The sequence below is a fragment of the Mercenaria mercenaria genome, chromosome 13 (genome assembly GCF_021730395.1).
Source record: "Mercenaria mercenaria strain notata chromosome 13, MADL_Memer_1, whole genome shotgun sequence".
Classification (NCBI taxonomy): Eukaryota; Metazoa; Mollusca; class Bivalvia; order Venerida; family Veneridae; genus Mercenaria; species Mercenaria mercenaria.
The window spans coordinates 3,454,751-3,476,920 of record NC_069373.1 but is presented as its reverse complement, the minus strand read 5'-3'; the positions used below and the strand labels follow the sequence as shown (position 1 = coordinate 3,476,920).

Here is a 22,170-nt window from a genome sequence, read left to right as displayed (position 1 = left end):
CTTCTTTTTTATTCTCTACAGTTGTATATTCTAAACATTGAAAATTGTTGCGTTTCATCCTTTATTGGCTTTCAAAAGTTCTACTGTATACTAAGTTTAGAGCTAGTCTAGCTCTACTTGCTTAAACATCTTGCAACTTATTATCATTTTTATTTATATATTTTTAAGTGTTACAACTGATGTAGCTTACTCATCGTTTGTCAATGTACTTATTTGATTTTATAAAAAAATGCGAGGGTGTCCATAACTGCCTCGGCGACTTTTTGTATGTGTGGTTGTCTTATCACTTGTTGCCTTACAGCTGTTGCTATGTGGACTATTTGATGATGGGGATGAATAATTAATAACACTGAAAATTGGTTTCAACTAAGATTATCATAAGTAAACAATCAGTTATCCTATGCTAATGCTTAAGGTGTCGATAACTGCCGACATTGCTCTAACTAAGCTCAAGACTTTTAGGTTTAACAAAAGACAATTTTTTAAAGTTTTTCATACATTAGTATATGTAAAACAAGTGGACCTTGGAGCAGGGTCATTTTGACCCCATGAACATTATCTTAACAAAATTGGTGGAGATCCATTGCTACATACCAAATATCTAAGCTCAGGGCATTATGGATTCAGGCAAGAAGATTTTTAAAGGTTATTCCTATACAAGTCAATGTAAAACAAGTGAAACCTGGGGCAGACCGAGTTTAGGGGCATGATTTGTTACATATGAAATGGCTTAGCACTGGGCCTTGCCATTTTGTAGAAGATTTTTAAAGTTGTTCCTCTTGGTCGGCATGGCAACCAGAATTCTGCACAGAATGCAACTGTTTGATAAACTTTGTTAGAGGACCATCCAAGGAACATCTAGGCCAAGTTTCATCAATTTCCATCAAATTGTTTCAGGAGATGTTGTTTGAAGTGTGGACAAACAGACTGTGAATGATCAAAATAGCTCACTCCTATTGCATCATGCTCCGGTAAAGTGGATGCTTCAACCTAACTTTCAGGTATAGAAACAGCAGCTTTTCACAATTGCAAAGGTTTAACAAGAGCACCGCAAAGCAGAGCAATATATGCCCGATAGATGAACACCGGCATCATAATATAATACGCTCCTTTTGGGCATATAATGGCGTACAATAATGTAAACAAAGATTATGTCAGTCTGTAAATAGACATTCCATGGTCAAGCTGGCTGCATTTTCACAACAGGCCTATTATGTGTACATGTTAACAATAAGTCTGTGTTTCCAATGTGACAGACAGTGCCTAATTTCACATTACAATGAAGCAGTTACAGCTAATTACTTACAGATACACTAACATAAAATTTTGTTTCATTAAGACTAAGAAAAAATAGACCACATCATAGAATCTATACAAGGATTCTTTGATTACTTGGTGAGTAACAGACAATGCACACTGTAATCTAAACTAAAGGATTATCTATATTTCAGCATGACTATTCTGGTGAATCCAGTTCTGACTATTCTGGTGAATTCAGTTCCGACTATTATTCACCAGTTCGGACTATTCTGGTGAATCCAGTTCCGACTATTATTCACCAGTTTGGACTATTCTGGTGAATCCAGTTCCGACTCCAGTCCATCTCTGTTAAGACCTCGTATGTGAACATACTGTATGGTTTTTGTATTATAGTCTGAACTTGAACTGACACCACACCAGGGGCTGGCAAATAAACCCTCTACCTCCTCCAGGCTTTTCCCTTTAGTCTCTGGCAGCCATACAAACAGCAATAAGGCCCCTATAAATGACAGACCCGCATACAGTAAGAACGTCCCTGAAAATAAAATGTAACAATAATCATGAACATGAGCTTACACCCATTTTCATCAATGGCTTATTGTGACATTTATTGTTGACCTACGACAGGTTTATCATGGCAGGAAATCTTCTTATATTAAGATACAATCATTCTTTAATATTTATGTGTGACCTTGACCTCTGTGAGACCTGACCCTTACATTCTTTGGGTTCATTCACTTACTATTCAGTTAAAGGGTTGGAAGACTACCAGTTACTGATCTGACCACTGACCCACAAAATCAACTGTTAATGAACCAATAATGCAGTGTTAGGTAACATGTTTGCCCCTGTCTCGTGTGCAACTCATTGTGTCATTATTGAGAACAGAAATATCAAAATCCTGTGATGAATGGCAAAGTATGACTGGACATGTAACACTCTGACCATGTGAACTTTGCCTTTCATGTTTGGCCTTGACCATAGCACCACAGGTCCAGGTCTTGTGTGTTGCCTATCGTTTTTGTTACTGAGAACATAATGCCATATAATATTTAAATCCCTTGACTGATTGATTCCTGACATGAAACTGATTATCTAAACTTTTGACCCTCCAGTCTGACCTTGACCTTTGAGCCTGAGGCATTTACTGTAAAATCATTTAATTTCATGGGCATGAAATTTCGTGGTTTTATTCAAAACAATTTCGAGGGGATATGAATTCGTGGATTTCAAATTTTGAACATTGAATTAACGGGAATTTTACTTGTTCGTTGGGATTAAATTTTGTGGATTGACTGAACCACGAAATCCACGGAAGTTAGTCCCCCATGAATATTAATGATTTCACAGTATTCAATTCTTGCACACAGCATATGGTGTTATTATAGAGACCATTAATTTTGTACAAAACAATATCATAATCCATTAATGAATGGCAGAATTATAGACCAGACATTAAGAATCCATGTAAACCTTTAATCTCCCAAGCATAACCTTGACCTTGATTCTACAGGCCTTGGTCTTATGTGCAACACACCATCTCTTTAATGAAACATTTCTATCAAATTATATTTTAATCTTGTTACAGATGGCAGTTTTAAACCAGAAAATTAACTCTGAAATAACTACAGAGATGGACAGATGCAGACCATTCCTCTATCCATTCTGGTTTATTTTTGTCCAGAAAAGCACACTACCCTTGAAATCTTGATGAAATCTGCTGAATCTAGGAGTTTTCCAGAAGTATTTTCCTCCAAACAAGCAGAACTAATGGCTTATCTGATGGACAGTCAAGACCATAAACTGTGAAACCCCTTGTGTTTTATGGTACATAGAACAGCAATTACCAAATATACACATATAACAGAAATAAAAGTAATGTTAGAAAACAGAAATCTCTTATGTTTTACAACTGAAAGCTTTTAACTAATACAATGACAGACTATATCTTGTCTCTGAAAACTGGAGATACAATCAATTGTTTAACACATAGACATAAAATCCTATGCACTTACAAGGCTTTAACTACAAGATATTTCATGTAGAGCATTTCCTAAAGAGACATTAGAAATCCTAATGGACCTGAGAATCTCACCTGATTGATCAAAAAGGGAACTGACTTTCAGTATTTATATGTAAATATTATATAAGCATCAATAGTTAGTATAGGTTACTCAGGCTATATAATTGTATGTTAATCTATAATTTTTGTTTTAATATGATGGAATTTGCATGTGAGATATAGTCAACCTATACAAGCAGCCAGCCAAAGCTTTAAAACTTTGCATCACCTCAACAGGTTCTGTCTGAAAAAGGATTATGTTCTGTGATACATATCTGACTGAATCCAATCAATTTTATTCATTAAAGTTATGCAGCAAAAACAATTTTCTGTTTTTAGTAACAGTGACCTTGAGCTCAGTGACCCTGACATATGCCAATCAATAAGCAGGTTTTTTTTGGGGGGAAACTTGGTTAAAAATAGACCAAAATGTCAATTTGAAAAATTGAGCTGACTGGTTGTGTAAAACAAGTCTCTTTAACACAGGTGGTCACTTAGGTAGGGTCTGGAAATATTTTTCACCAAAACAACGGTTTGTATGAGGATGGAATACATCAACAATGAGTACTCTAAAGATGAAGATTTTAGCATCGCAATGCGGAGCAATATACGCCCGCAAGTATGACCTTTGACCCCTATGTTGGACCTTGAAGCGAGCCATCCGAAACATGCGCTTTGCATGTCGTCTCGATGTTGTGAACATTTGTTTCGAGTTTCTTTGAAATCAATCAAGAGTTAAAGAGCTGACACGAAATTGCTCACAGACAAACAGATGGACGGACAGACACTGGCGTCATATTATAATATGTCCCTTTGGGCGTATAAAAACTGTTCAAGCAAGAATGTTTCTGACCAAATTTGGTGAACATCTATCAAAGTGTCTGCACTTTGTCTCGATGTGGTGAACATTTGTGCCAAGATTCTTTGAAATCTTTCAAACAGTTCAAGAGTTACAGAGCGGACACAAAACAAAGTCATATGACCTTTGACTTTTAAGTGTGACCTTGACCTTGAAGCAAGCCATCCAAAAGATGCGCTCTGTACATCATCTCAATGTGGTGAATATTTGTGTCAAGTTTCTTCGAAATCATTCAAGAGTTACAGAGCAGACACAAAATTGCTAACAGATGGATGGATGGACAGTCACTGGCATCATAACAGAATATGTCCCTTTGGGCGTATAAAAACTGTTCAAGCAAGAATGTTTCTGACCAAATTTGGCGAACATCTATCAAAGTGTTTGAAAAGAAGTTGCATCTTCTATTTTTTTTTTTTCTACAATGTAGAATTTGATTAAACCCTGATTTTTCAAATGTAGAAAATTTGGCAAATAAAGCAAATAGGTAATGTGCTTGATTTTTTGCTATACTGATTTGAAAAATTTGAACCTCAAACAAGTTTTCGTAGGTATAATAGTACTAAATAGGAAATCAAGCAACACATCCCGCCTTTGAGTCGGAAAATATTTCCCAGTTAAAGTGGAATTTTGATGTTTAATGTATGCCAGTTCTCATTTTTATTTCATTGTGGACCTATATACTTGACATTTTTGTAGCATTTTCAAGGGCCTGGAGAATTTTTGCATTTATAGAAATGTAAAAAAACTTTATTACACAAGTGTTCATACCCACATTTTAGCTGTCAGTTTGGAAGATATTCCACAGTGTTGTCAGGCAAAATATCTTAAAAGATATAATCATGACCCCTACTTGCCTCAGTGTTTTTTTCTATAGGTCATTTAAGAAGATAAAGCTAGTATTTCTGAAAGTTTTACAGCTCTCAAAAGATTGTTAATTTTATATAGAACATAATAGCAAATATATTTACTACTGTATTACCTTCATTATGGGAATCCATGAGAAAATCTCATTTTGGTTACATTTTCTCCAATTCATATTAACTCTTAAGACTTGAATGAAACTTCTCACAGTCATAAATAAACAAGGTCTATAATATGATGAAATAAAATGTGTAAGTCCCGAGATTTTTGCTCATGATTAAAGCAATATGCACATTTCAAGATGATTGGAATTATTTAACATGTCACAAACATCAAATTTAACTTTAGAAAGTATTTTCACTGCAGTTTTGATTACTCACTGAGTGCCATTTATTAAAAAATTAATTTTCATTTCCAAATGCCGAGTTCAGGCTTTATTCAATGTTCTCAAGATAAATGAGGCTATGCCAGTACTTCCAGTATATCTAGGATGCAGAACTACCTTTAAGAGAATTCCTATAGGTTATTTCCTTTCATAGATTTTTTTTCAAATTCACATATGGCTGATAGGAAATTTTGTGCTGAAAACAATAAACAAATAAAAACTAGAGCTATCACTAAAGGTGATGAATGTACCCCCCGCATGCACTGACACTGTACATTACAATTTGATGCACACAAGATTGCATAATTATGTGGACTGTATGTATATAGACTGTATGTATACAGTATAGTAACAAAAAACAAAGTCCCATAACTATGCAGAATATTTATCTAAAAGAATGTAACATGCACCATGCACAACTAGGGTTGGTACTGATCACTTGTGTGAAGTTTCATTAAATTGTGTGTAAGGGTTTGGTAGATTAGGCACGCACAAGACTGCATATGCTGACTGTATGTACATAGTATGTTAATAAGAAACAAAGTCCCATAACTCTGCAATTTTTGTTGCTAAAAGAACCTAACATGCCCCATGCACAATTACTGTTGTTACTGATCACTTGTGTGAAGTTTCATTAAATTGTGTCAAGGGAATGAGGAGAGATGGTGCGCACAAGATTGTGTCTATGTATATAGTATAGTAACAAAAAAACAAAAGTCCCATAACTCTGCAAATTTTTTTTCTAAAAGAACCTAACATGCCCCATGCACAACTACTGTTGGTACTGATCACTTGTGTGAAGTTTCATTAAATTGTGTCAAGGGGATGAGGAGAGATGGTGCGCACAAGATTGTGTCTATGTATATAGTATAGTAACAAAAAAACAATGTCCCATAACTCTGCAAATTTTTTTTCTAAAAGAACCTAACATGCCCCATGCACAACTACTGTTGGTACTGATCACTTGTGTGAAGTTTCATTAAATTCTGTCAAGGGGATAAGGAGAGATGGTGCGCACAAGATTGCGTCTATGGACAGACGGCCAGACGGACAGACAGACAGACGGACAGACAGACAGACAGACAACCTGAAACCAGTATACCCCCCCTTACAACTTTGTTGTCGGGGGGTACAATAATGGGTCAATTCTTAATCCTTTCTATAACTGAATACTAAAAGATCTGAAAGGAGATATTGTCTTATCAATACAAAGTTAATTGTCTAACATTTTATGAACAATACTGTCTTTGTACTAAAATGCAGTCAAAATACAGCCACAAATAGCAAGTTGTATGATACATGTCTATGGAATGATATTTAGGTAAATATTACACAATGCCTGTTGACTGTTATAATTTACTCACTGACACTCCTATTGTGCTTACTGGTATAGTAATCATGCATGCTGGCACCTTTAAAACGCTTGTTGACAATGATACCACGCTTGTTAACAATGATACCATGCTTGCTGACAATGATACCATGCGTGTTTGAAGTTACAACTTCTTTACTGCTTAAACCCTGATGTCTATATCATAACTGACAGTGCCGTGTACCGTACTGGAATATTTCAACGTTATGGTTATACTGGTTAATCTGTAATGCATCCGAGAAAAAAAATCACGAAGTGATCAACCAGTAAGGAAAATGTAATCAGGCACTAGGCAAAATAGGAGTAAGCATAATGTCATTTCAAAAGTATATGTCACATTTTGATAACAAGGGGCGCTATGTTCAAGTGGTCGTGTTTTTCCGTACTTTGAATAATTATTTGCCGGAAAGATTATCGAGGATATCCGAATATGTATAGAGATCTAACAATAGTTACTTCCCCTTTTTGCAAATCGCCATTTGTCTTAACTTTATTATCCCCCGCCGATGAAATCGGGAGGTGGGTATTGAAATGGCGTTGTCCGTCTGTCCGCAGCCATTTCTCAGTAACTAGCAGGTAGAATTTCATGAAACTTATAATAAACATGAACCATCATACTGCGATGATGCCCGTCAAGTTTTTTTTAGATTGGTCAATTTCCCTTAGAGTTATTGCCCTTGATTTAATGAAAAATGCCCAAAAATGTCCGTCCGCAGCCATTTCTCAGTAACTATCAGGTAAAATTTCATAAAACTTGACATAAACATACACCAGCATACTGTGATGGTGCCCGTCAAATTTTTTATCGGATTGGTCAGTTTTCCTTGGAGTTATTGCTCTTTAATTGTTTAAAAATCTACAGATTTGTACATAACTAACCAACCCATTGGTAGAATTTCATTAAACTTCTTTCATTCTTTTCCATGAACATTTAGTATAAACATGTGAAGTTTTGTACTTACACCTGGTCACCACCTTGCCTTGGTCACCCCCCCCCCCGCCCCCCTCTCCACCCACAAAAAAAACATTCCTTTTTATTTTATTTTTTTTCAAACCTTCCATGAATATTTATTAGCATGCAGAGTTGTACCATTCCCCCACCTCACTCTCCACTCGGTCTTGCCCACCACCCCGATCATACGTCCCCACCCCCCACCCAGTTTTTTTTTTTTTTTTTTTTTTTTTTAATTTTCCATCAATATTTATAATCAACGGGTCAAATTTTGCACCCTCACCCGGTCACCCCCGCTACCCCCCCCCCCCCCCCACCCCCCAAAAAAAGCATTCATTTTCTGTTAAAACGATTTTGACGAAATTATTTGCTTCTTAGTTACATCCTTAACTTTTTGCCAGAAACATTTTTTTGCCATTCTTCACCTCAAGCCCTTTCGGTGGGGGATGCCAATTCATCGAAGTGCTTGTTTGTTTTTAATGTTGCGTTTACTTACAAGTGACGTGTTATATAAATGGAAGACTTACAGTTTGAAATTCCTGAGATTTCACAAATTAAACTGGCTGTTATGGACAGAATTTTGCAGATTGCTAATAATGTCAAACTGTCATTTTGAACATGTAGAATATGAACTTGAGCCAGTGATGACTGTTTTGGCACTTAGTATAGCGCTAATTAAAATCCGTTATAGGCCGGATATTCCCGTTACCTTTCGTGAAAACTGCGAACTTGCGCCCCCTGGTATCAAAATGTGACGTGCAATGTTGCGTTTTGCATTATGCTTACTTTCAACTTGCTTAGTGGCTGATTGCATCTTTCATATTGTGTGGTCACATCGTGTATTTTCTTCTGTGAGCATTGTAACTGTGCAATGTTGCTTATATACAGTCCCGGCATGTTGAAATATTCCAATACGGTACACGGCACTGTCATTTTGCCAAATGAAATTATGATATAGACATCAGGGTCTAAGCAGCAAAGAAGTTGTAACTTCAAGCACGCATGGTATCATTGTCAGCAAGCATGGTATCATTGTCAACAAGCGTGTTAAAGGTGCCAGCATGCATGATTACTATACCAGTAAGCACAATGGGAGTGTCAGTGAGTAAATTGTAACAGTCAACAGGCATTGTGTAATATTTACCTAAATATCATTCCATACATGTCAGGCATGATACATATCAATACAACATAAACAGCATCTGATTACTGATAAAACTTATTGAAAAATGTTATTTTATACAAGATTCCTCATATTTAAGCTTGTCTGTCACATGTTTCAACAAATGTTGACTTCACTTCAATTTTCCATAGGTAGTATTGGCTGTGAAGAAAGATGCACATAAAAAACTATTGGAATTTCCTTTCAATTTTCTTTTTTTGTATCATGGCAAAAACCAATTTTAATAGAAATTTGTGACTTCTTTCAAAAGTTTTTTTCTACTTCTTTTAGCCCTGCAAGGTCCTGGTTTTTGAAAACCTGCAATGGTTTTGGAGAAAAAAACAAGTGATGTTACTAATGGTGACAAATGCCCCTGCAGCACCTTGACCTTTGACCTGTTGACCCCAAAGTCAGTAGGGGTAGTGTACTCAGTAAGTACTATCAGCAAGTGAAGTTTGAAGGTCCTGGGTGCAGTGGTTCGCGAGTAAAGTGCCTTCATGCAAAAAGTTAACGTTGGCCCCTGTGACCTTGACCTTTGACATGGTGACCCCAAAGTCAGTAGGAGTGGTGTACTCAATAAGTACTATCAGCATATGAAGTTTGAAGGTCCTGGGTGCAGTGGTTCGCGAGTAAAGTGCCTTCATGCAAAAAGTTTACACTGGCCCCTGTGACCTTGACCTTTGACCTGGTGACCCCAAAGTCAGTAGGAGTGGTGTACTCAATAAGTACTATCAGCAAGCGAAGTTTGAAGGTCCTGGGTGCAGTGGTTCGCGAGTAAAGTGCCTTCATGCAAAAAAATAACATTGGCCCCTGTGACCTTGACCTTTGATCTGATGACCCCAAAGTCAGTAGGGGTGGTATACTCAATAAGTACTATCAGCAAGTGAAGTTTGAAGGTCCTGGGTGCAGTGGTTCGCGAGTAAAGTGCAAGTTAACGTTGTGATGAACGAACTAACGGACAGTTGAAAACTTATATGCCTCCCTTTGGAGGCATAAAAATATGTACTAATGATGAATACAGAATGATAAAAAAAATACCTCCATTACATTTGCACAGGTGAACTAACATAACTGAACTTGTTTAACAGCTAGATATCTCTTCATGGGGACAAACTTTAAAAAGCAGATCTAATTAGGTCTAAACAGACAATTAGATTTTCTTGAATTTTACTTTTATTGCAAATCTCCTTTAGTTTTGGAGTTAAGGCTCTGCCTTCCCTTACTTTTATTGCAAATCTGTTGCTTCACTGTGGAGTTAAGGCTCTGCCTTCCTTTACTTTTATTGCAAATCTGTTGTTTCATTTTGGATACATTCAGATTTCTATAGCAGCAAAAAACATTGTTTTAGGGCAATCTTCTAGAATGCCTTTTTGCTGGATAATCCAATAAAACAGTAATTTGTAACAAGTCTACTTCAATCAGTGAATGATAATCCTCGAGTCACTTTGTTTACAGCCTAGAGCATTTCCTTAGCTCTTCCTTCTTTATCGTCTAATCCAATTCTAGTCACGTCATAGTGACGGAGGTCTGATTATTGAGATACATAAAAGCATACAATTTTCTCATAAGGCTGATGGGTAATTTTGCTTCCATTTCAATTAGTATGTCTTGATTTATCAATGATCTTGATCAGAAACCATAGTGTATGCAGTAAACAGATTGCCTTCTTTGGTTATTATATGCAGCAATGATTCTTCCCAGAAATCTCTATTTAACAATTGAAAACAATAAAAATACTTGTTCATATTAGTTAAATATAAATTTTTCACCAGTACAGTCTGTTGGACAGTAGCTATGAAGTCTGTTTTGATTCCATACTAAAGCTACCTTGTTCTTCCAATTCATCAATGGAGGAGTATGAGTTCATTCCTGTCTTACAATGACCAAACACAAGATTCCCCACATACTGAACTTGCTCCGTTTGAAAGATGGGAAGCTAACACATCACCCTCAACACTGATTCCAGCTTCAAGTTTTTTTTTCGGCGACGCCGTCTATATTCGTTTTCGTTACATATGCCACGTGACTTCAGTTAGCAAATCAAACTACTTGATAACGCATTATAGATAATTTATCAAAATGGAAGATTTATGTAACACTCTGTTTGATTGGACAAGGGTGTCAATTTCTTTCACTCTGTTGATTGTGCTACGCTGAGTGAAATGTAGACAAAGCGTTTATCCTAAACGACGCTGTTCACAGTTTTAAAGCTAACTTTGGCTCAGTATATTTAGCAAGAATATTGATATATCTCAAAATGATAAGTAAGTTTAATAAATATGATAAAAACCTGTTCAAATACCAACATATATCAAATTAAAGAAAGAGCTGAATACGGTCTGCGTATCACATGAATAAGGGTGTGATAAGAGTCTTTTATGTAGAGAAGTGCTTTTTAAAAGATTTTTCTTGTTACAATTGTCGTCTGTATATGAAAAGGTTTCTTGCTTTTGTGACTTATTCAGATTGCATATTAAAATGAGTACTTGTTTGCTTTGAATATTTGTTATAAATTATTTAACTGATTTATTATATATGAATATTTTTCTTTAGTATGGTATGCAAATATTGAACTCAGTTGAAATCTGTTTTATTAAATATATGCTATATAATGACTGAATCTCATTACACTGAAATGAAGGTACGCTGCATACAGTTTATCTATGTGATATGACTACTGTCAAACTTTGCTTATACAACAGAAATATTGAAATAATTACAATTGTATGTTTTGCTTGACCTTCACTTTTTTATGTGTGACGTCATTGTCCAAAGATTCATGAATAGCGAATATGCATTTGTTAAAGCGGGATCAGTTGGCCTATTTTAGAAATAAATAAAAATAATAAATAAATAAATAAATCCTTTAATTGTTTTTTTCTCATGTATTCTAATCAAACTTGATTTGTAGCATCTTTATTAGGCCCGCAGCCAACTTTGTTCAGCTGGGACATTTAACCCCTTTTAGGGGCTGCTAGAGCTAAAACTAGAAATGCCTTTATACAGCGTCTCATGAACAGCTTGGTGGATCTTTGTCATACTTGGACTGGAGCATCATTATAAGGTCCTCTTCCAAATTTATTTATATAGGAACTTGGGCCCTATTAGTGACCACTATAGCTAAAAGAAGATATGCATTTCTTCGCATTAACCACTAAAATGTAATGGATTTTTATCAAACTCGATGTGTAACAATATCGTAAGGTCTCCTGCTATTTTGTTACAAATGGGGATAGGGACCAATTTAGCTAAAAATATAAACACGTTTAATGACCTCTTCTCATGAACCGCTTCATGAATCTTCATCAAACTACTGCTGTAATTATTCGTCTAAGGATAAACGAAACAAAATTGCAACCCTACGAAACCTTTGCGAAAAATTAAAAGAGAACCATTTAAATTGTTAAAGTGCGGTGTTTAGTTTTGCAGTTTGAATAATGTTAGATGAAAGATGAATGTTAGATGAAAAATTCATAAACTTCTTTCCTTATTACAATTCGCCGACCATCATTTTTAAAGATATTTCTTGTTATTTAGTATGGGCTAGAATCATTGCCAAAAGTCATATAATTTATATCAAAAACAGCATTTAATAGTGTGGTAGCTGAAAGTCTCCTTATGTTAATATATATTGTATTTTCACAGTGAAAAATATCAAAATATATTTTTCACAGGTAAAGAAAATATAAAATAAGTAAATTTAGTCAAATGAAGTACAAAGAAAACTTGTTTGTTTTACATGTAAGATAAAAATATCTTTCACTCATGAACACCATTATATCTTATAGTTTCACTTGTGGCTATACCACTCATGAGAATATTGCCTCTACCATAGAAGATATGTCAATCTTAAACTAAAACAAACAAATATTCTCCATTTATTAAAGTATTTGGTGAGATGTAAAGAATTTTCTTGTAATGTAGAGAAAATCCTGTTTATCAGTGTATTTTGAGTGGTGTAAGGAAGACCCTGTTCGTCAGTGTATTTGGATTGGTTGTAAGGAAGAACCTGTTTATCAGTGTATTTTGAGTGGTGTAAGGAAGGCCCTGTTTATCAGTGTATTTGGACTGGTGTAAGAAAGACTCTGTTTATCAGTGTATTTGGAGTGATGTAAGGAATAAACTGTTTATCAATGTATTTTAAGTGGTGTAAGAAAGTTCCTGATTATCAGTGTATTTGGAGTAATGTAATGAAGACCCTGTTTAACAGTGTATTTTGAGTGATGTAAAGAGGACCCTGTTTATCAGTGTGTTTGGACTGATGTAAGGAAGACCATGTTTATCAGTGTATTTGGAGTAATGTAATGAAGACCCTGTTTATCAGTGTTTTTGATTGGTGTAAAGAGGACCCTGTTTATCAGTGTATTTGGAGTGATGTAATGAAGACCCTGTTTATCAGTGTATTTTGAGTGGTGTAATGAAGACCCTGTTTATCAGTGTATTTTGAGTGGTGTAATGAAGACCCTGTTTATCAGTGTATTCTGAGTGGTGTAAGGAAGACCCTGTTTATCAGAGTATTTGGAGTAATGTAATGAAGACCCCGTTTATCAGTGTATTTCGAGTGGTGTACAAGAAACGCGGCAATGCCACGAAACCAGGTTTTCAACACTTTTCATAAGAATAAACAAGAGTGCCAGAATGTCACAATATACGCCCGTCACAGCAAATTTCTTTACTCTAGCACCTGTATTTGCAGATGTAATTTTAATTTTGTGGTTGTTTAGTAATCATTGTAATTCTTTTGTTTTTCTAAGTCCACAAAAAAACTCCTTACCAGGTAGTGATACCTTAAAATACACCTAAAATTAGAAAGTAACAACTATGTTGTACCACAGAAAAGTGGTCTTGGTTTTTCCCTACGGTCAATTATAAAAAAGTTACAATATAAGTTATTTATAGTAACAACTAAGGGAAGTTAATCTTTAAAAAAAAAAAAAAAAAAAAAAAAAAAATACAAAAAAAAAATTGTAAGTCCACACAGAAATCCTTACCAGGTAGAGATTGGTCAAAATACACCTCAAAATTTCAAAATTGGATGTAACATGCATGTTGTACTACAGAAAAGTGGTCTCGATTTTTCCCTACGTCTAGTAATGAAAAAGTTACAATATAAGCTATTTATAGTAACAACAAAGGGAAGTAATTCTAAAGAAGGGAACTGCGCAAGACACTTCGTCTCATGATGGTGTATAACTGTGCCAAGTTACATCAAAATCCCTCTATGCATGAAGAAGATATGCTCCGGACAAAGTTTTCATTCTTGTATCCTTTGACCTCTAAGTGTGACCTTGACCTTAGACCTAGGGACCTGGTTCTTGCGCAAGACACTCCGTCTCATGATGGTGAACAATTGTGCCAACTTTCATCAAAATCCCTCCATGCATGTAGAAGATATGCTAACCCTAACCCTAACCTAACCCTAACCCTATTTTTAGTAACAATGACCTTGACCTTGATCCCAGAAACCCCAAAATCAATCCCAAGCTACAACTTTATATAAGTTTTCTATACACCAAGTTTCATCATGATAGCTCATTCCTAAGTTAAGTTATTGACCGGAAACCCTTTTTCTATTTTAAGTAACAGTGACCTTGACCTTGACCCCAGAAACCCCAAAATCAATCCCAGCCTTTGTCTTGATATAAGCTACAAACACACCAAGTTTTATTCAAATATCTTTACCGAAACAAAAGTTATTGACCGGAAACCCTTTTTCTATTTTAAGTAACAGTGACCTTGACCTTGACCCCAGAAACCCCAAAATCAATCCCAGCCTTTGTCTTGATATAAGCTACATATATACCAAGTTTTATTCAAATATCTTTACCGAAACAAAAGTTATTGACCGGAAACACCAGTTTGACGCCGCCGCCACCGCCGCCGCCCGCCCGCCCGCCCGACCGACATCTACCCCAATCTAATAACTCAGGTTTTCGTTGAAAACCTGGTTAAAAAGAGGACCCTGTTTATCAGTGTATTTGGAGTGATGTAAGGCAGATCCTGTTTATGAGTGTTTTTGGAATAAGGTAAAGAAGAACCTGTTAATCAGTGAGTTCGGACTGCCGTAAGTTTATCAGAGTTTTTGTTGAACCTTGCAGTAAGAAAACTGACAGTGGTGAAATTTGTTGATATGCACTGTTGCCTTCTCAATACAAGTTTGAATCCTGACTCCCAGTCAAATAATTCTTTTCATGGTTATTATAAACCTATGGCTTTAACTTGACATAACATTTCTGAAATCAATTTTAACTTCTATTATGTACCAAAGAATTTTTTATACCTTATGTTTAGTATGCTGTGCTTGATTATTGGATAATCCAATAAAACAGAAATCTGTAATGTCTGCATCAATCACTCAATGTTACGCCTCAAGCGACTTTGTTTACAACCTAGATTGTGAATTATGTTCCAACTTATTTGATTCTAGTCATGTCTTAGCAGTGATGTGTGACAGTTATACATGAAAGCATACTATTTTTCTCTGAAGGTTGATAGGTAATGTTGCTTCCATTTCAATTAGTGTGTCTTGATTTGATACATCAATTGATTAGAAGAGTAACCTAGATATATAGTAGAGTATAATAGATTCCCTGTTCTGTCAATTTCAAGCCGCAATGATTGGATATATTCTTTTTCTACAAACATTGTGCCAAAGCACTTCGACTGTGGTATCTGAATTTCAGGATAAACTGCAGTCAAAACCTTTTATAACATGGCATATCCAGCATTCTACTGGCCAGAATTATCTACAGATAAAAACGTAAACTTCCTAAATTCATTTAAAAAATGAATACTGTGAAATCATTAATATTCGTGGGGGACTAATTTTCGTGGATTTCGTGGTTGAGTCAATCCACGAAATTTAATCCCAACGAACAAGTAAAATTCCCATTCATTTTATGTTCAAATGTTGAAATCCACGAATTCATATCCCCACGAAATTGCCATTTTGACCAAAACCACGAAATTTCATGCCCAGGAAATTAAATGATTTTACAGTATATAACACATACATAGAGAATCTTAAATGGGTGTCTTTTCATAAATATAAATTGAATTAAATTAACATGATGAATGAAATACAAGGCGGCTCTGCCAAGCATCTTATTATTTCATTAAACTTAAGTTCAACAAATTCAATAAAACCTGTGTTTAGATAAAACTTTTCATTACCATTTATAACCAGTCAAAGATTTATTAAATGATTATGTTTAACTCAGATGTGCTCAACATTTTAGCAAATTTTTCATTTTTCATCCTTTCTTTTGGATTTTTTTTTTAGCAACAATTATAGGTTTCTGACTATAGTAGCCTAGCAATCAATTGATGTAAGACCTATTGTAATGTATTTGCCAAAGATTTGTAATGACAATTACATATTTAGCTGAAATTCATTAGAAATGCAGTTTTGTAAAACTGTGCACCAAAGACAGATTATAAGAAAATAAATTAATTCTTAAAGCATTTGAAGAAAGTACTGAGAATGTCCTGCAGATGCTTTGTGCTGAGAAAAACACTTATTTTTGACATTTTTCGTCTTCATAATATAGTACAGAAATTATAACAAAAATGTAAGATAGATTGAGTGAATTGTACCAACTTGGGTTTGCAACCCTGATCATGGTGCTGAACAACTAATCATACATTTCATTTCTCTTGCACTGTACTGCAGTTTTCATAAAGTTTAACTACTGTTTGCGATGTACTTGAATAGAAAGGTTTTGAAAAATCAAGAATAATGAAATTAATTATATCAGCAACTGCTGCTCCCTTCATTAATTTCTATGACCATTTTCTTAGTACCTTACATATAAAAAGTATATAATGTGCACATATTAGCTCACACTTACATATACACATGCACATATAAAATGCATAATTATAAATGCACATTGATATATGTGTATACCTACATTTTTATGCAGCACAGACTTTTGGTCCAAATAGTACACCATACTTCAGGCATTGTAACACAGAACAGTTATCAAGTGGCAGTTTAAGAACCTGTTGCCTAATATGACAATGTTTACTCTTGGGATGGAACTTTTGCAAAAGAAGTTCCAAGTCCAAGGACTTGCTTAATAAAGAAATATCTGAATTTGTAAATTTTTTAACCAAGTGGAAAGTCTGCACTTTGCATGAACTTTATGAAAAAGACAAACGGCATACATCACTATATAAAATTGTAATGCCCTGAAAATGAATTAATCTCCTTCTTGGATTAGCCTTTATGACAATACTGGTTAAAATAAATATAAAGCTTGGCTAGCAGACAGTAAAATCAATCTGAATAAAAAACTTGAGCTTCCTCATAAAGTTATGCAGCATTTAATTGGATAAACTACTATATGCTAGAATTTGTTCATGGGAATTATTCAATAGCAAATGGATTTTATTTACAAAATGAAAATCTTATGGAAAGCCCAAAGGTGGCATTAAAGCAAACACAATCAACAGAAAATTTTAATTATATTTTCTTTACAAATCCTACTGACTGATTTCCAGATACAGAATCGAACAAAATAATTACAAGAAAGTGCTTCTGGGAAAAACTGAAAGCAACAACATCCAATGAACGAAATGCCAATTGTAAGATTTGAATGTTTCAGAATTCTCTTTCCTATAGATCTTAAGATCTTCTTGCATGACCTTGACCTTGGAAATAGATACCTGACTCATTACACACACTCTCATACTTTGACAGTAGATACCTGACTTATTACACACACTCTCATACTTTTGAAGTAGATACCGGACTCATTACACACACTCTCATACTTTTGAAGTAGATACCGGACTCATTACACACACTCTCATACTTTTGAAGTAGATACCGGACTCATTACAATTACACACACTCTCATACTTTTGAAGTAGATACCGGACTCATTACACACACTCTCATACTTTTGAAGTAGATACCGGACTCATTACACACACTCTCATACTTTTGAAGTAGATACCGGACTCATTACACACACTCTCATACTTTTGAAGAAGATTCCTGACTCATTACACACACTCTCATACTTTTGAAGTAGATACCGGACTCATTACACACACTCTCATACTTTTGAAGTAGATACCTGACTCATTACACACACTCTCATGCTTAGACAGTAGATACCTGACTCATTACACACACTCTCATACTTTTGGAGTAGATACCAGACTCATTACACACACTCTCATACTTTTGAAGTAGATACCGGACTCATTACACACACTATCATACTTTTGAAGTAGATACCGGACTCATTACACACACTCTCATACTTTTGAAGTAGATACCGGACTCATTACACACAATCTCATATTTTTGAAGTAGATACCCGACTCATTACACACACTCTCGTGCTTTGACAGTAGATACCTGACTCATTACACACACTCTCATACGTTTGAAGTAGATACCCGACTCATTACACACACTCTCATACTTTTGAAGTAGATACTGGACTCATTACACACACTCTCATACTTCTGAAGTAGATACCGGACTCATTACACACACTCTCATACTTCTGAAGTAGATACCGGACTCATTACACACACTCTCGTGCTTTGACAGTAGATACCAGACTTATTACACACACTCTCATAATTTTGAAGTAGATACCTGACTCATTACACACACTCTCATACTTTTGAAGTAGATACCTGACCCATTACACACACTCGTGCTTTGACAGTAGATACCTGACTCATTACACACACTCTCATACTTCTGAAGTAGATACCTGACTCATTACACACACTCTCGTGCTTTGACAGTAGATACCAGACTTATTACACACACTCTCATACTTTTGAAGTAGATACCAGACTCATTACACACACTCTCATACTTTTGAAGTAGATACCGGACTCATTACACACACTCTCATACTTTTGAAGAAGATACCTGACTCATTACACACACTCTCATACTTTTGAAGTAGATACCGGACTCATTACACACACTCTCATACTTTTGAAGTAGATACCTGACTCATTACACACACTCTCATGCTTAGACAGTAGATACCTGACTCATTACACACACTCTCATACTTTTGAAGTAGATACCGGACTCATTACACACACTCTCATACTTTTGAAGTAGATACCGGACTCATTACACACAGTCTCATACTTTTGAAGTAGATACCGGACTCATTACACACACTCTCATACTTTCGAAGTAGATACCGAACTCATTACACACAATCTCATATTTTTGAAGTAGATACCCGACTCATTACACACACTCTCGTGCTTTGACAGTATATACCTGACTCATTACACACACTCTCATACGTTTGAAGTAGATACCCGACTCATTACACACACTCTCATACTTTTGAAGTAGATACTGGACTCATTACACACACTCTCATACTTCTGAAGTAGATACCGGACTCATTACACACACTCTCATACTTCTGAAGTAGATACCAGACTCATTACACACACTCTCGTGCTTTGACAGTAGATACCAGACTTATTACACACACTCTCATAATTTTGAAGTAGATACCTGACTCATTACACACACTCTCATACTTTTGAAGTAGATACCTGACCCATTACACACACTCGTGCTTTGACAGTAGATACCTGACTCATTACACACACTCTCGTGCTTTGACAGTAGATACCTGACTCATTACACACACTTGCGTGCTTTGACAGTAGATACCTGACTCATTACACACACTCTCACACTTTTGAAGTAGATACCGGACTCATTACACACACTCTCATACTTCTGATGTAGATACTGGACTCATTACACACACTCTCATACTTCTGAAGTAGATACCGGACTCATTACACACACTCTCATACTTCTGAAGTAGATACCGGACTCATTACACACACTCTCATACTTCTGAAGCAGATACCTGACTCATTACACACACTCTCATACTTCTGAAGTAGATACCTGACTCATTACACACACTCTCATACTTCTGAAGTAGATACCAGACTCATTACACACACTCTCATACTTCTGTAGTAGATACCGGACTCATTACACACACTTTCATACTTTTGAAGTAGATACCTGACTCATTACACACACTCTCGTCTTTTGACAGTAGATACCTGACTTATTACACACACTCTCGTGCTTTGACAGTAGATACCTGACTTATTACACACACTCTCATGCTTTGACAGTAGATACCTGACTCATTACACACACTGTCAGGCTTTGACAATAGATACCTGACTCATTACACACACTTTCGTGCTTTGACAGTAGATACCTGACTCATTACACACACTCTCGTGCTTTGACAGTAGATACCTGACTTATTACACACACTTTTGTGCTTTGACAGTAGATACTCGACTTACTACACACTCTTGTGCTTTGACAGTAGATACCTGACTCATTACACACACTCTTGTGCTTTGACAGTAGATACTCAACTTACTACACACACTCTCGTGCTTTGACAGTAGATACCTGACTCATTACACACACTCTCGTGCTTTGACAGTAGATACCTGACTTATTACACACACTCTCATGCTTTGACAGTAGATACCTGACTCATTACACACACTGTCAGGCTTTGACAGTAGATACCTGACTTATTACACACACTCTCATGCTTTGACAGTAGATACCTGACTCATTACACACACTGTCAGGCTTTGACAATAGATACCTGACTCATTACACACACTCTCGTGCTTTGACAGTAGATACCTGACTCATTACACACACTCTCGTGCTTTGACAGTAGATACCTGACTTATTACACACACTCTTGTGCTTTGACAGTAGATACTCAACTTACTACACACACTCTCGTGCTTTGACAGTAGATACCTGACTCTTTACACACACTGTCAGGCTTTGACAATAGATACCTGACTCATTACACACACTCTCATACTTCTGAAGTAGATACCGGACTCATTACACACACTCTCATACTTCTGAAGTAGATACCTGACTCATTACACACACTCTCATACTTCTGAAGTAGATACCTGACTCATTACACACACTCTCATACTTCTGAAGTAGATACCAGACTCATTACACACACTCTCATACTTTTGTAGTAGATACCGGACTCATTACACACACTTTCATACTTTTGAAGTAGATACCTGACTCATTACACACACTCTCGTCTTTTGACAGTAGATACCTGACTCATTACACACACTCTCGTGCTTTGACAGTAGATACTGTGAAATCATTTAATTTCGTCGGCACGAAATTTCGTGGTTTTGACCAAAACGGCTGTTTCGTGGGGACGTAAATTCGTGGATTTTCCATTTTTGAAAAAAAAATCAAAAAGAAATCATAATTTCCACAGGAATAGATCTACTAGTACTTCTGTCCTTACATGTGAAACCTACACGTGTCAAACAGCGCTACCATGGTTACCGAATTTGCAATCAACGCCGTGGGAGATTAGCGAGTGATTATGTGCCAATTAATGACTGCGTTATCTATAATTATACGAACCCTAACTTGTAAAACTTTTGGAACTGTGAAATATTCAATGAGAAAAGTAGGCGCCAATTAAAAAGTGTCAGAACCGTAGCACCTTGCATAATTAGCATTCATAATCGAAACACATATAAAGTTGATCATTTGATCGTGTTTTAAACAAGAACTACTTATTTTACCGCAAATTGAAACATACTATTAAAGAATTAAATAATGTAGTGCTAGTATAACCATAATAATTCTTACATAAACTATTATAAACTGGTCCGACTTTTTTTTGGCAAAAGGAATGCGCGTCTGCATCTAAAATGACAAGCTGTTGCACTTGTGCATGTGTTATTTCCTGCCGAGAAACGTGTAATCTGAATTAGGTATAAATGCATCGGATACAAATCTTACAATTAATATGTAATATTTAATAGTTCCAAAGTCGTAGTATTTTACTACATGTCATTAAAATAAAGGCTAGTGTATAAACATAGCATAGCGGGGCCTTACAAAATCATGTAACAGCCGTATTATAGTGTAGTTGGCACGTGACGCTACGTCAAACTTCTTTATTTAGTATCTACTTTCACTTCGACAAACATGTCATAAACAAACCACGGGTACATTTCTAAATGAAATAGTCGGTTTTGTTTCCACGCATACTTATGTTTATCGTTGATGGAGATTCCATAAACTACACGAAAACTGCACGTTAGTACTGCCGCATGCATACAACTATGAATCAGATCGAACGGCTATTATGTCAATTTTGGCGACTTTGCGTACAATTAAAAATTATCGTGTGC

The 22,170-nt window shown here is 35.8% G+C and overlaps 1 protein-coding gene across 1 annotated transcript in view; it reads right to left on the bottom strand.

Annotated features, from left to right (window-relative positions):
- Positions 1-1,568: 1,568 nt before the first annotated feature.
- Positions 1,569-22,170, bottom strand: part of LOC123530132 (proton myo-inositol cotransporter-like) — a 33,150-nt gene continuing 12,548 nt past the window's right edge. Inside the window, exon 3 of the mRNA XM_053521022.1 lies at positions 1,569-1,795. Within this exon, the coding sequence (XP_053376997.1) occupies positions 1,569-1,795 (227 nt within the window). The remainder of the gene's footprint in view (positions 1,796-22,170) is intronic.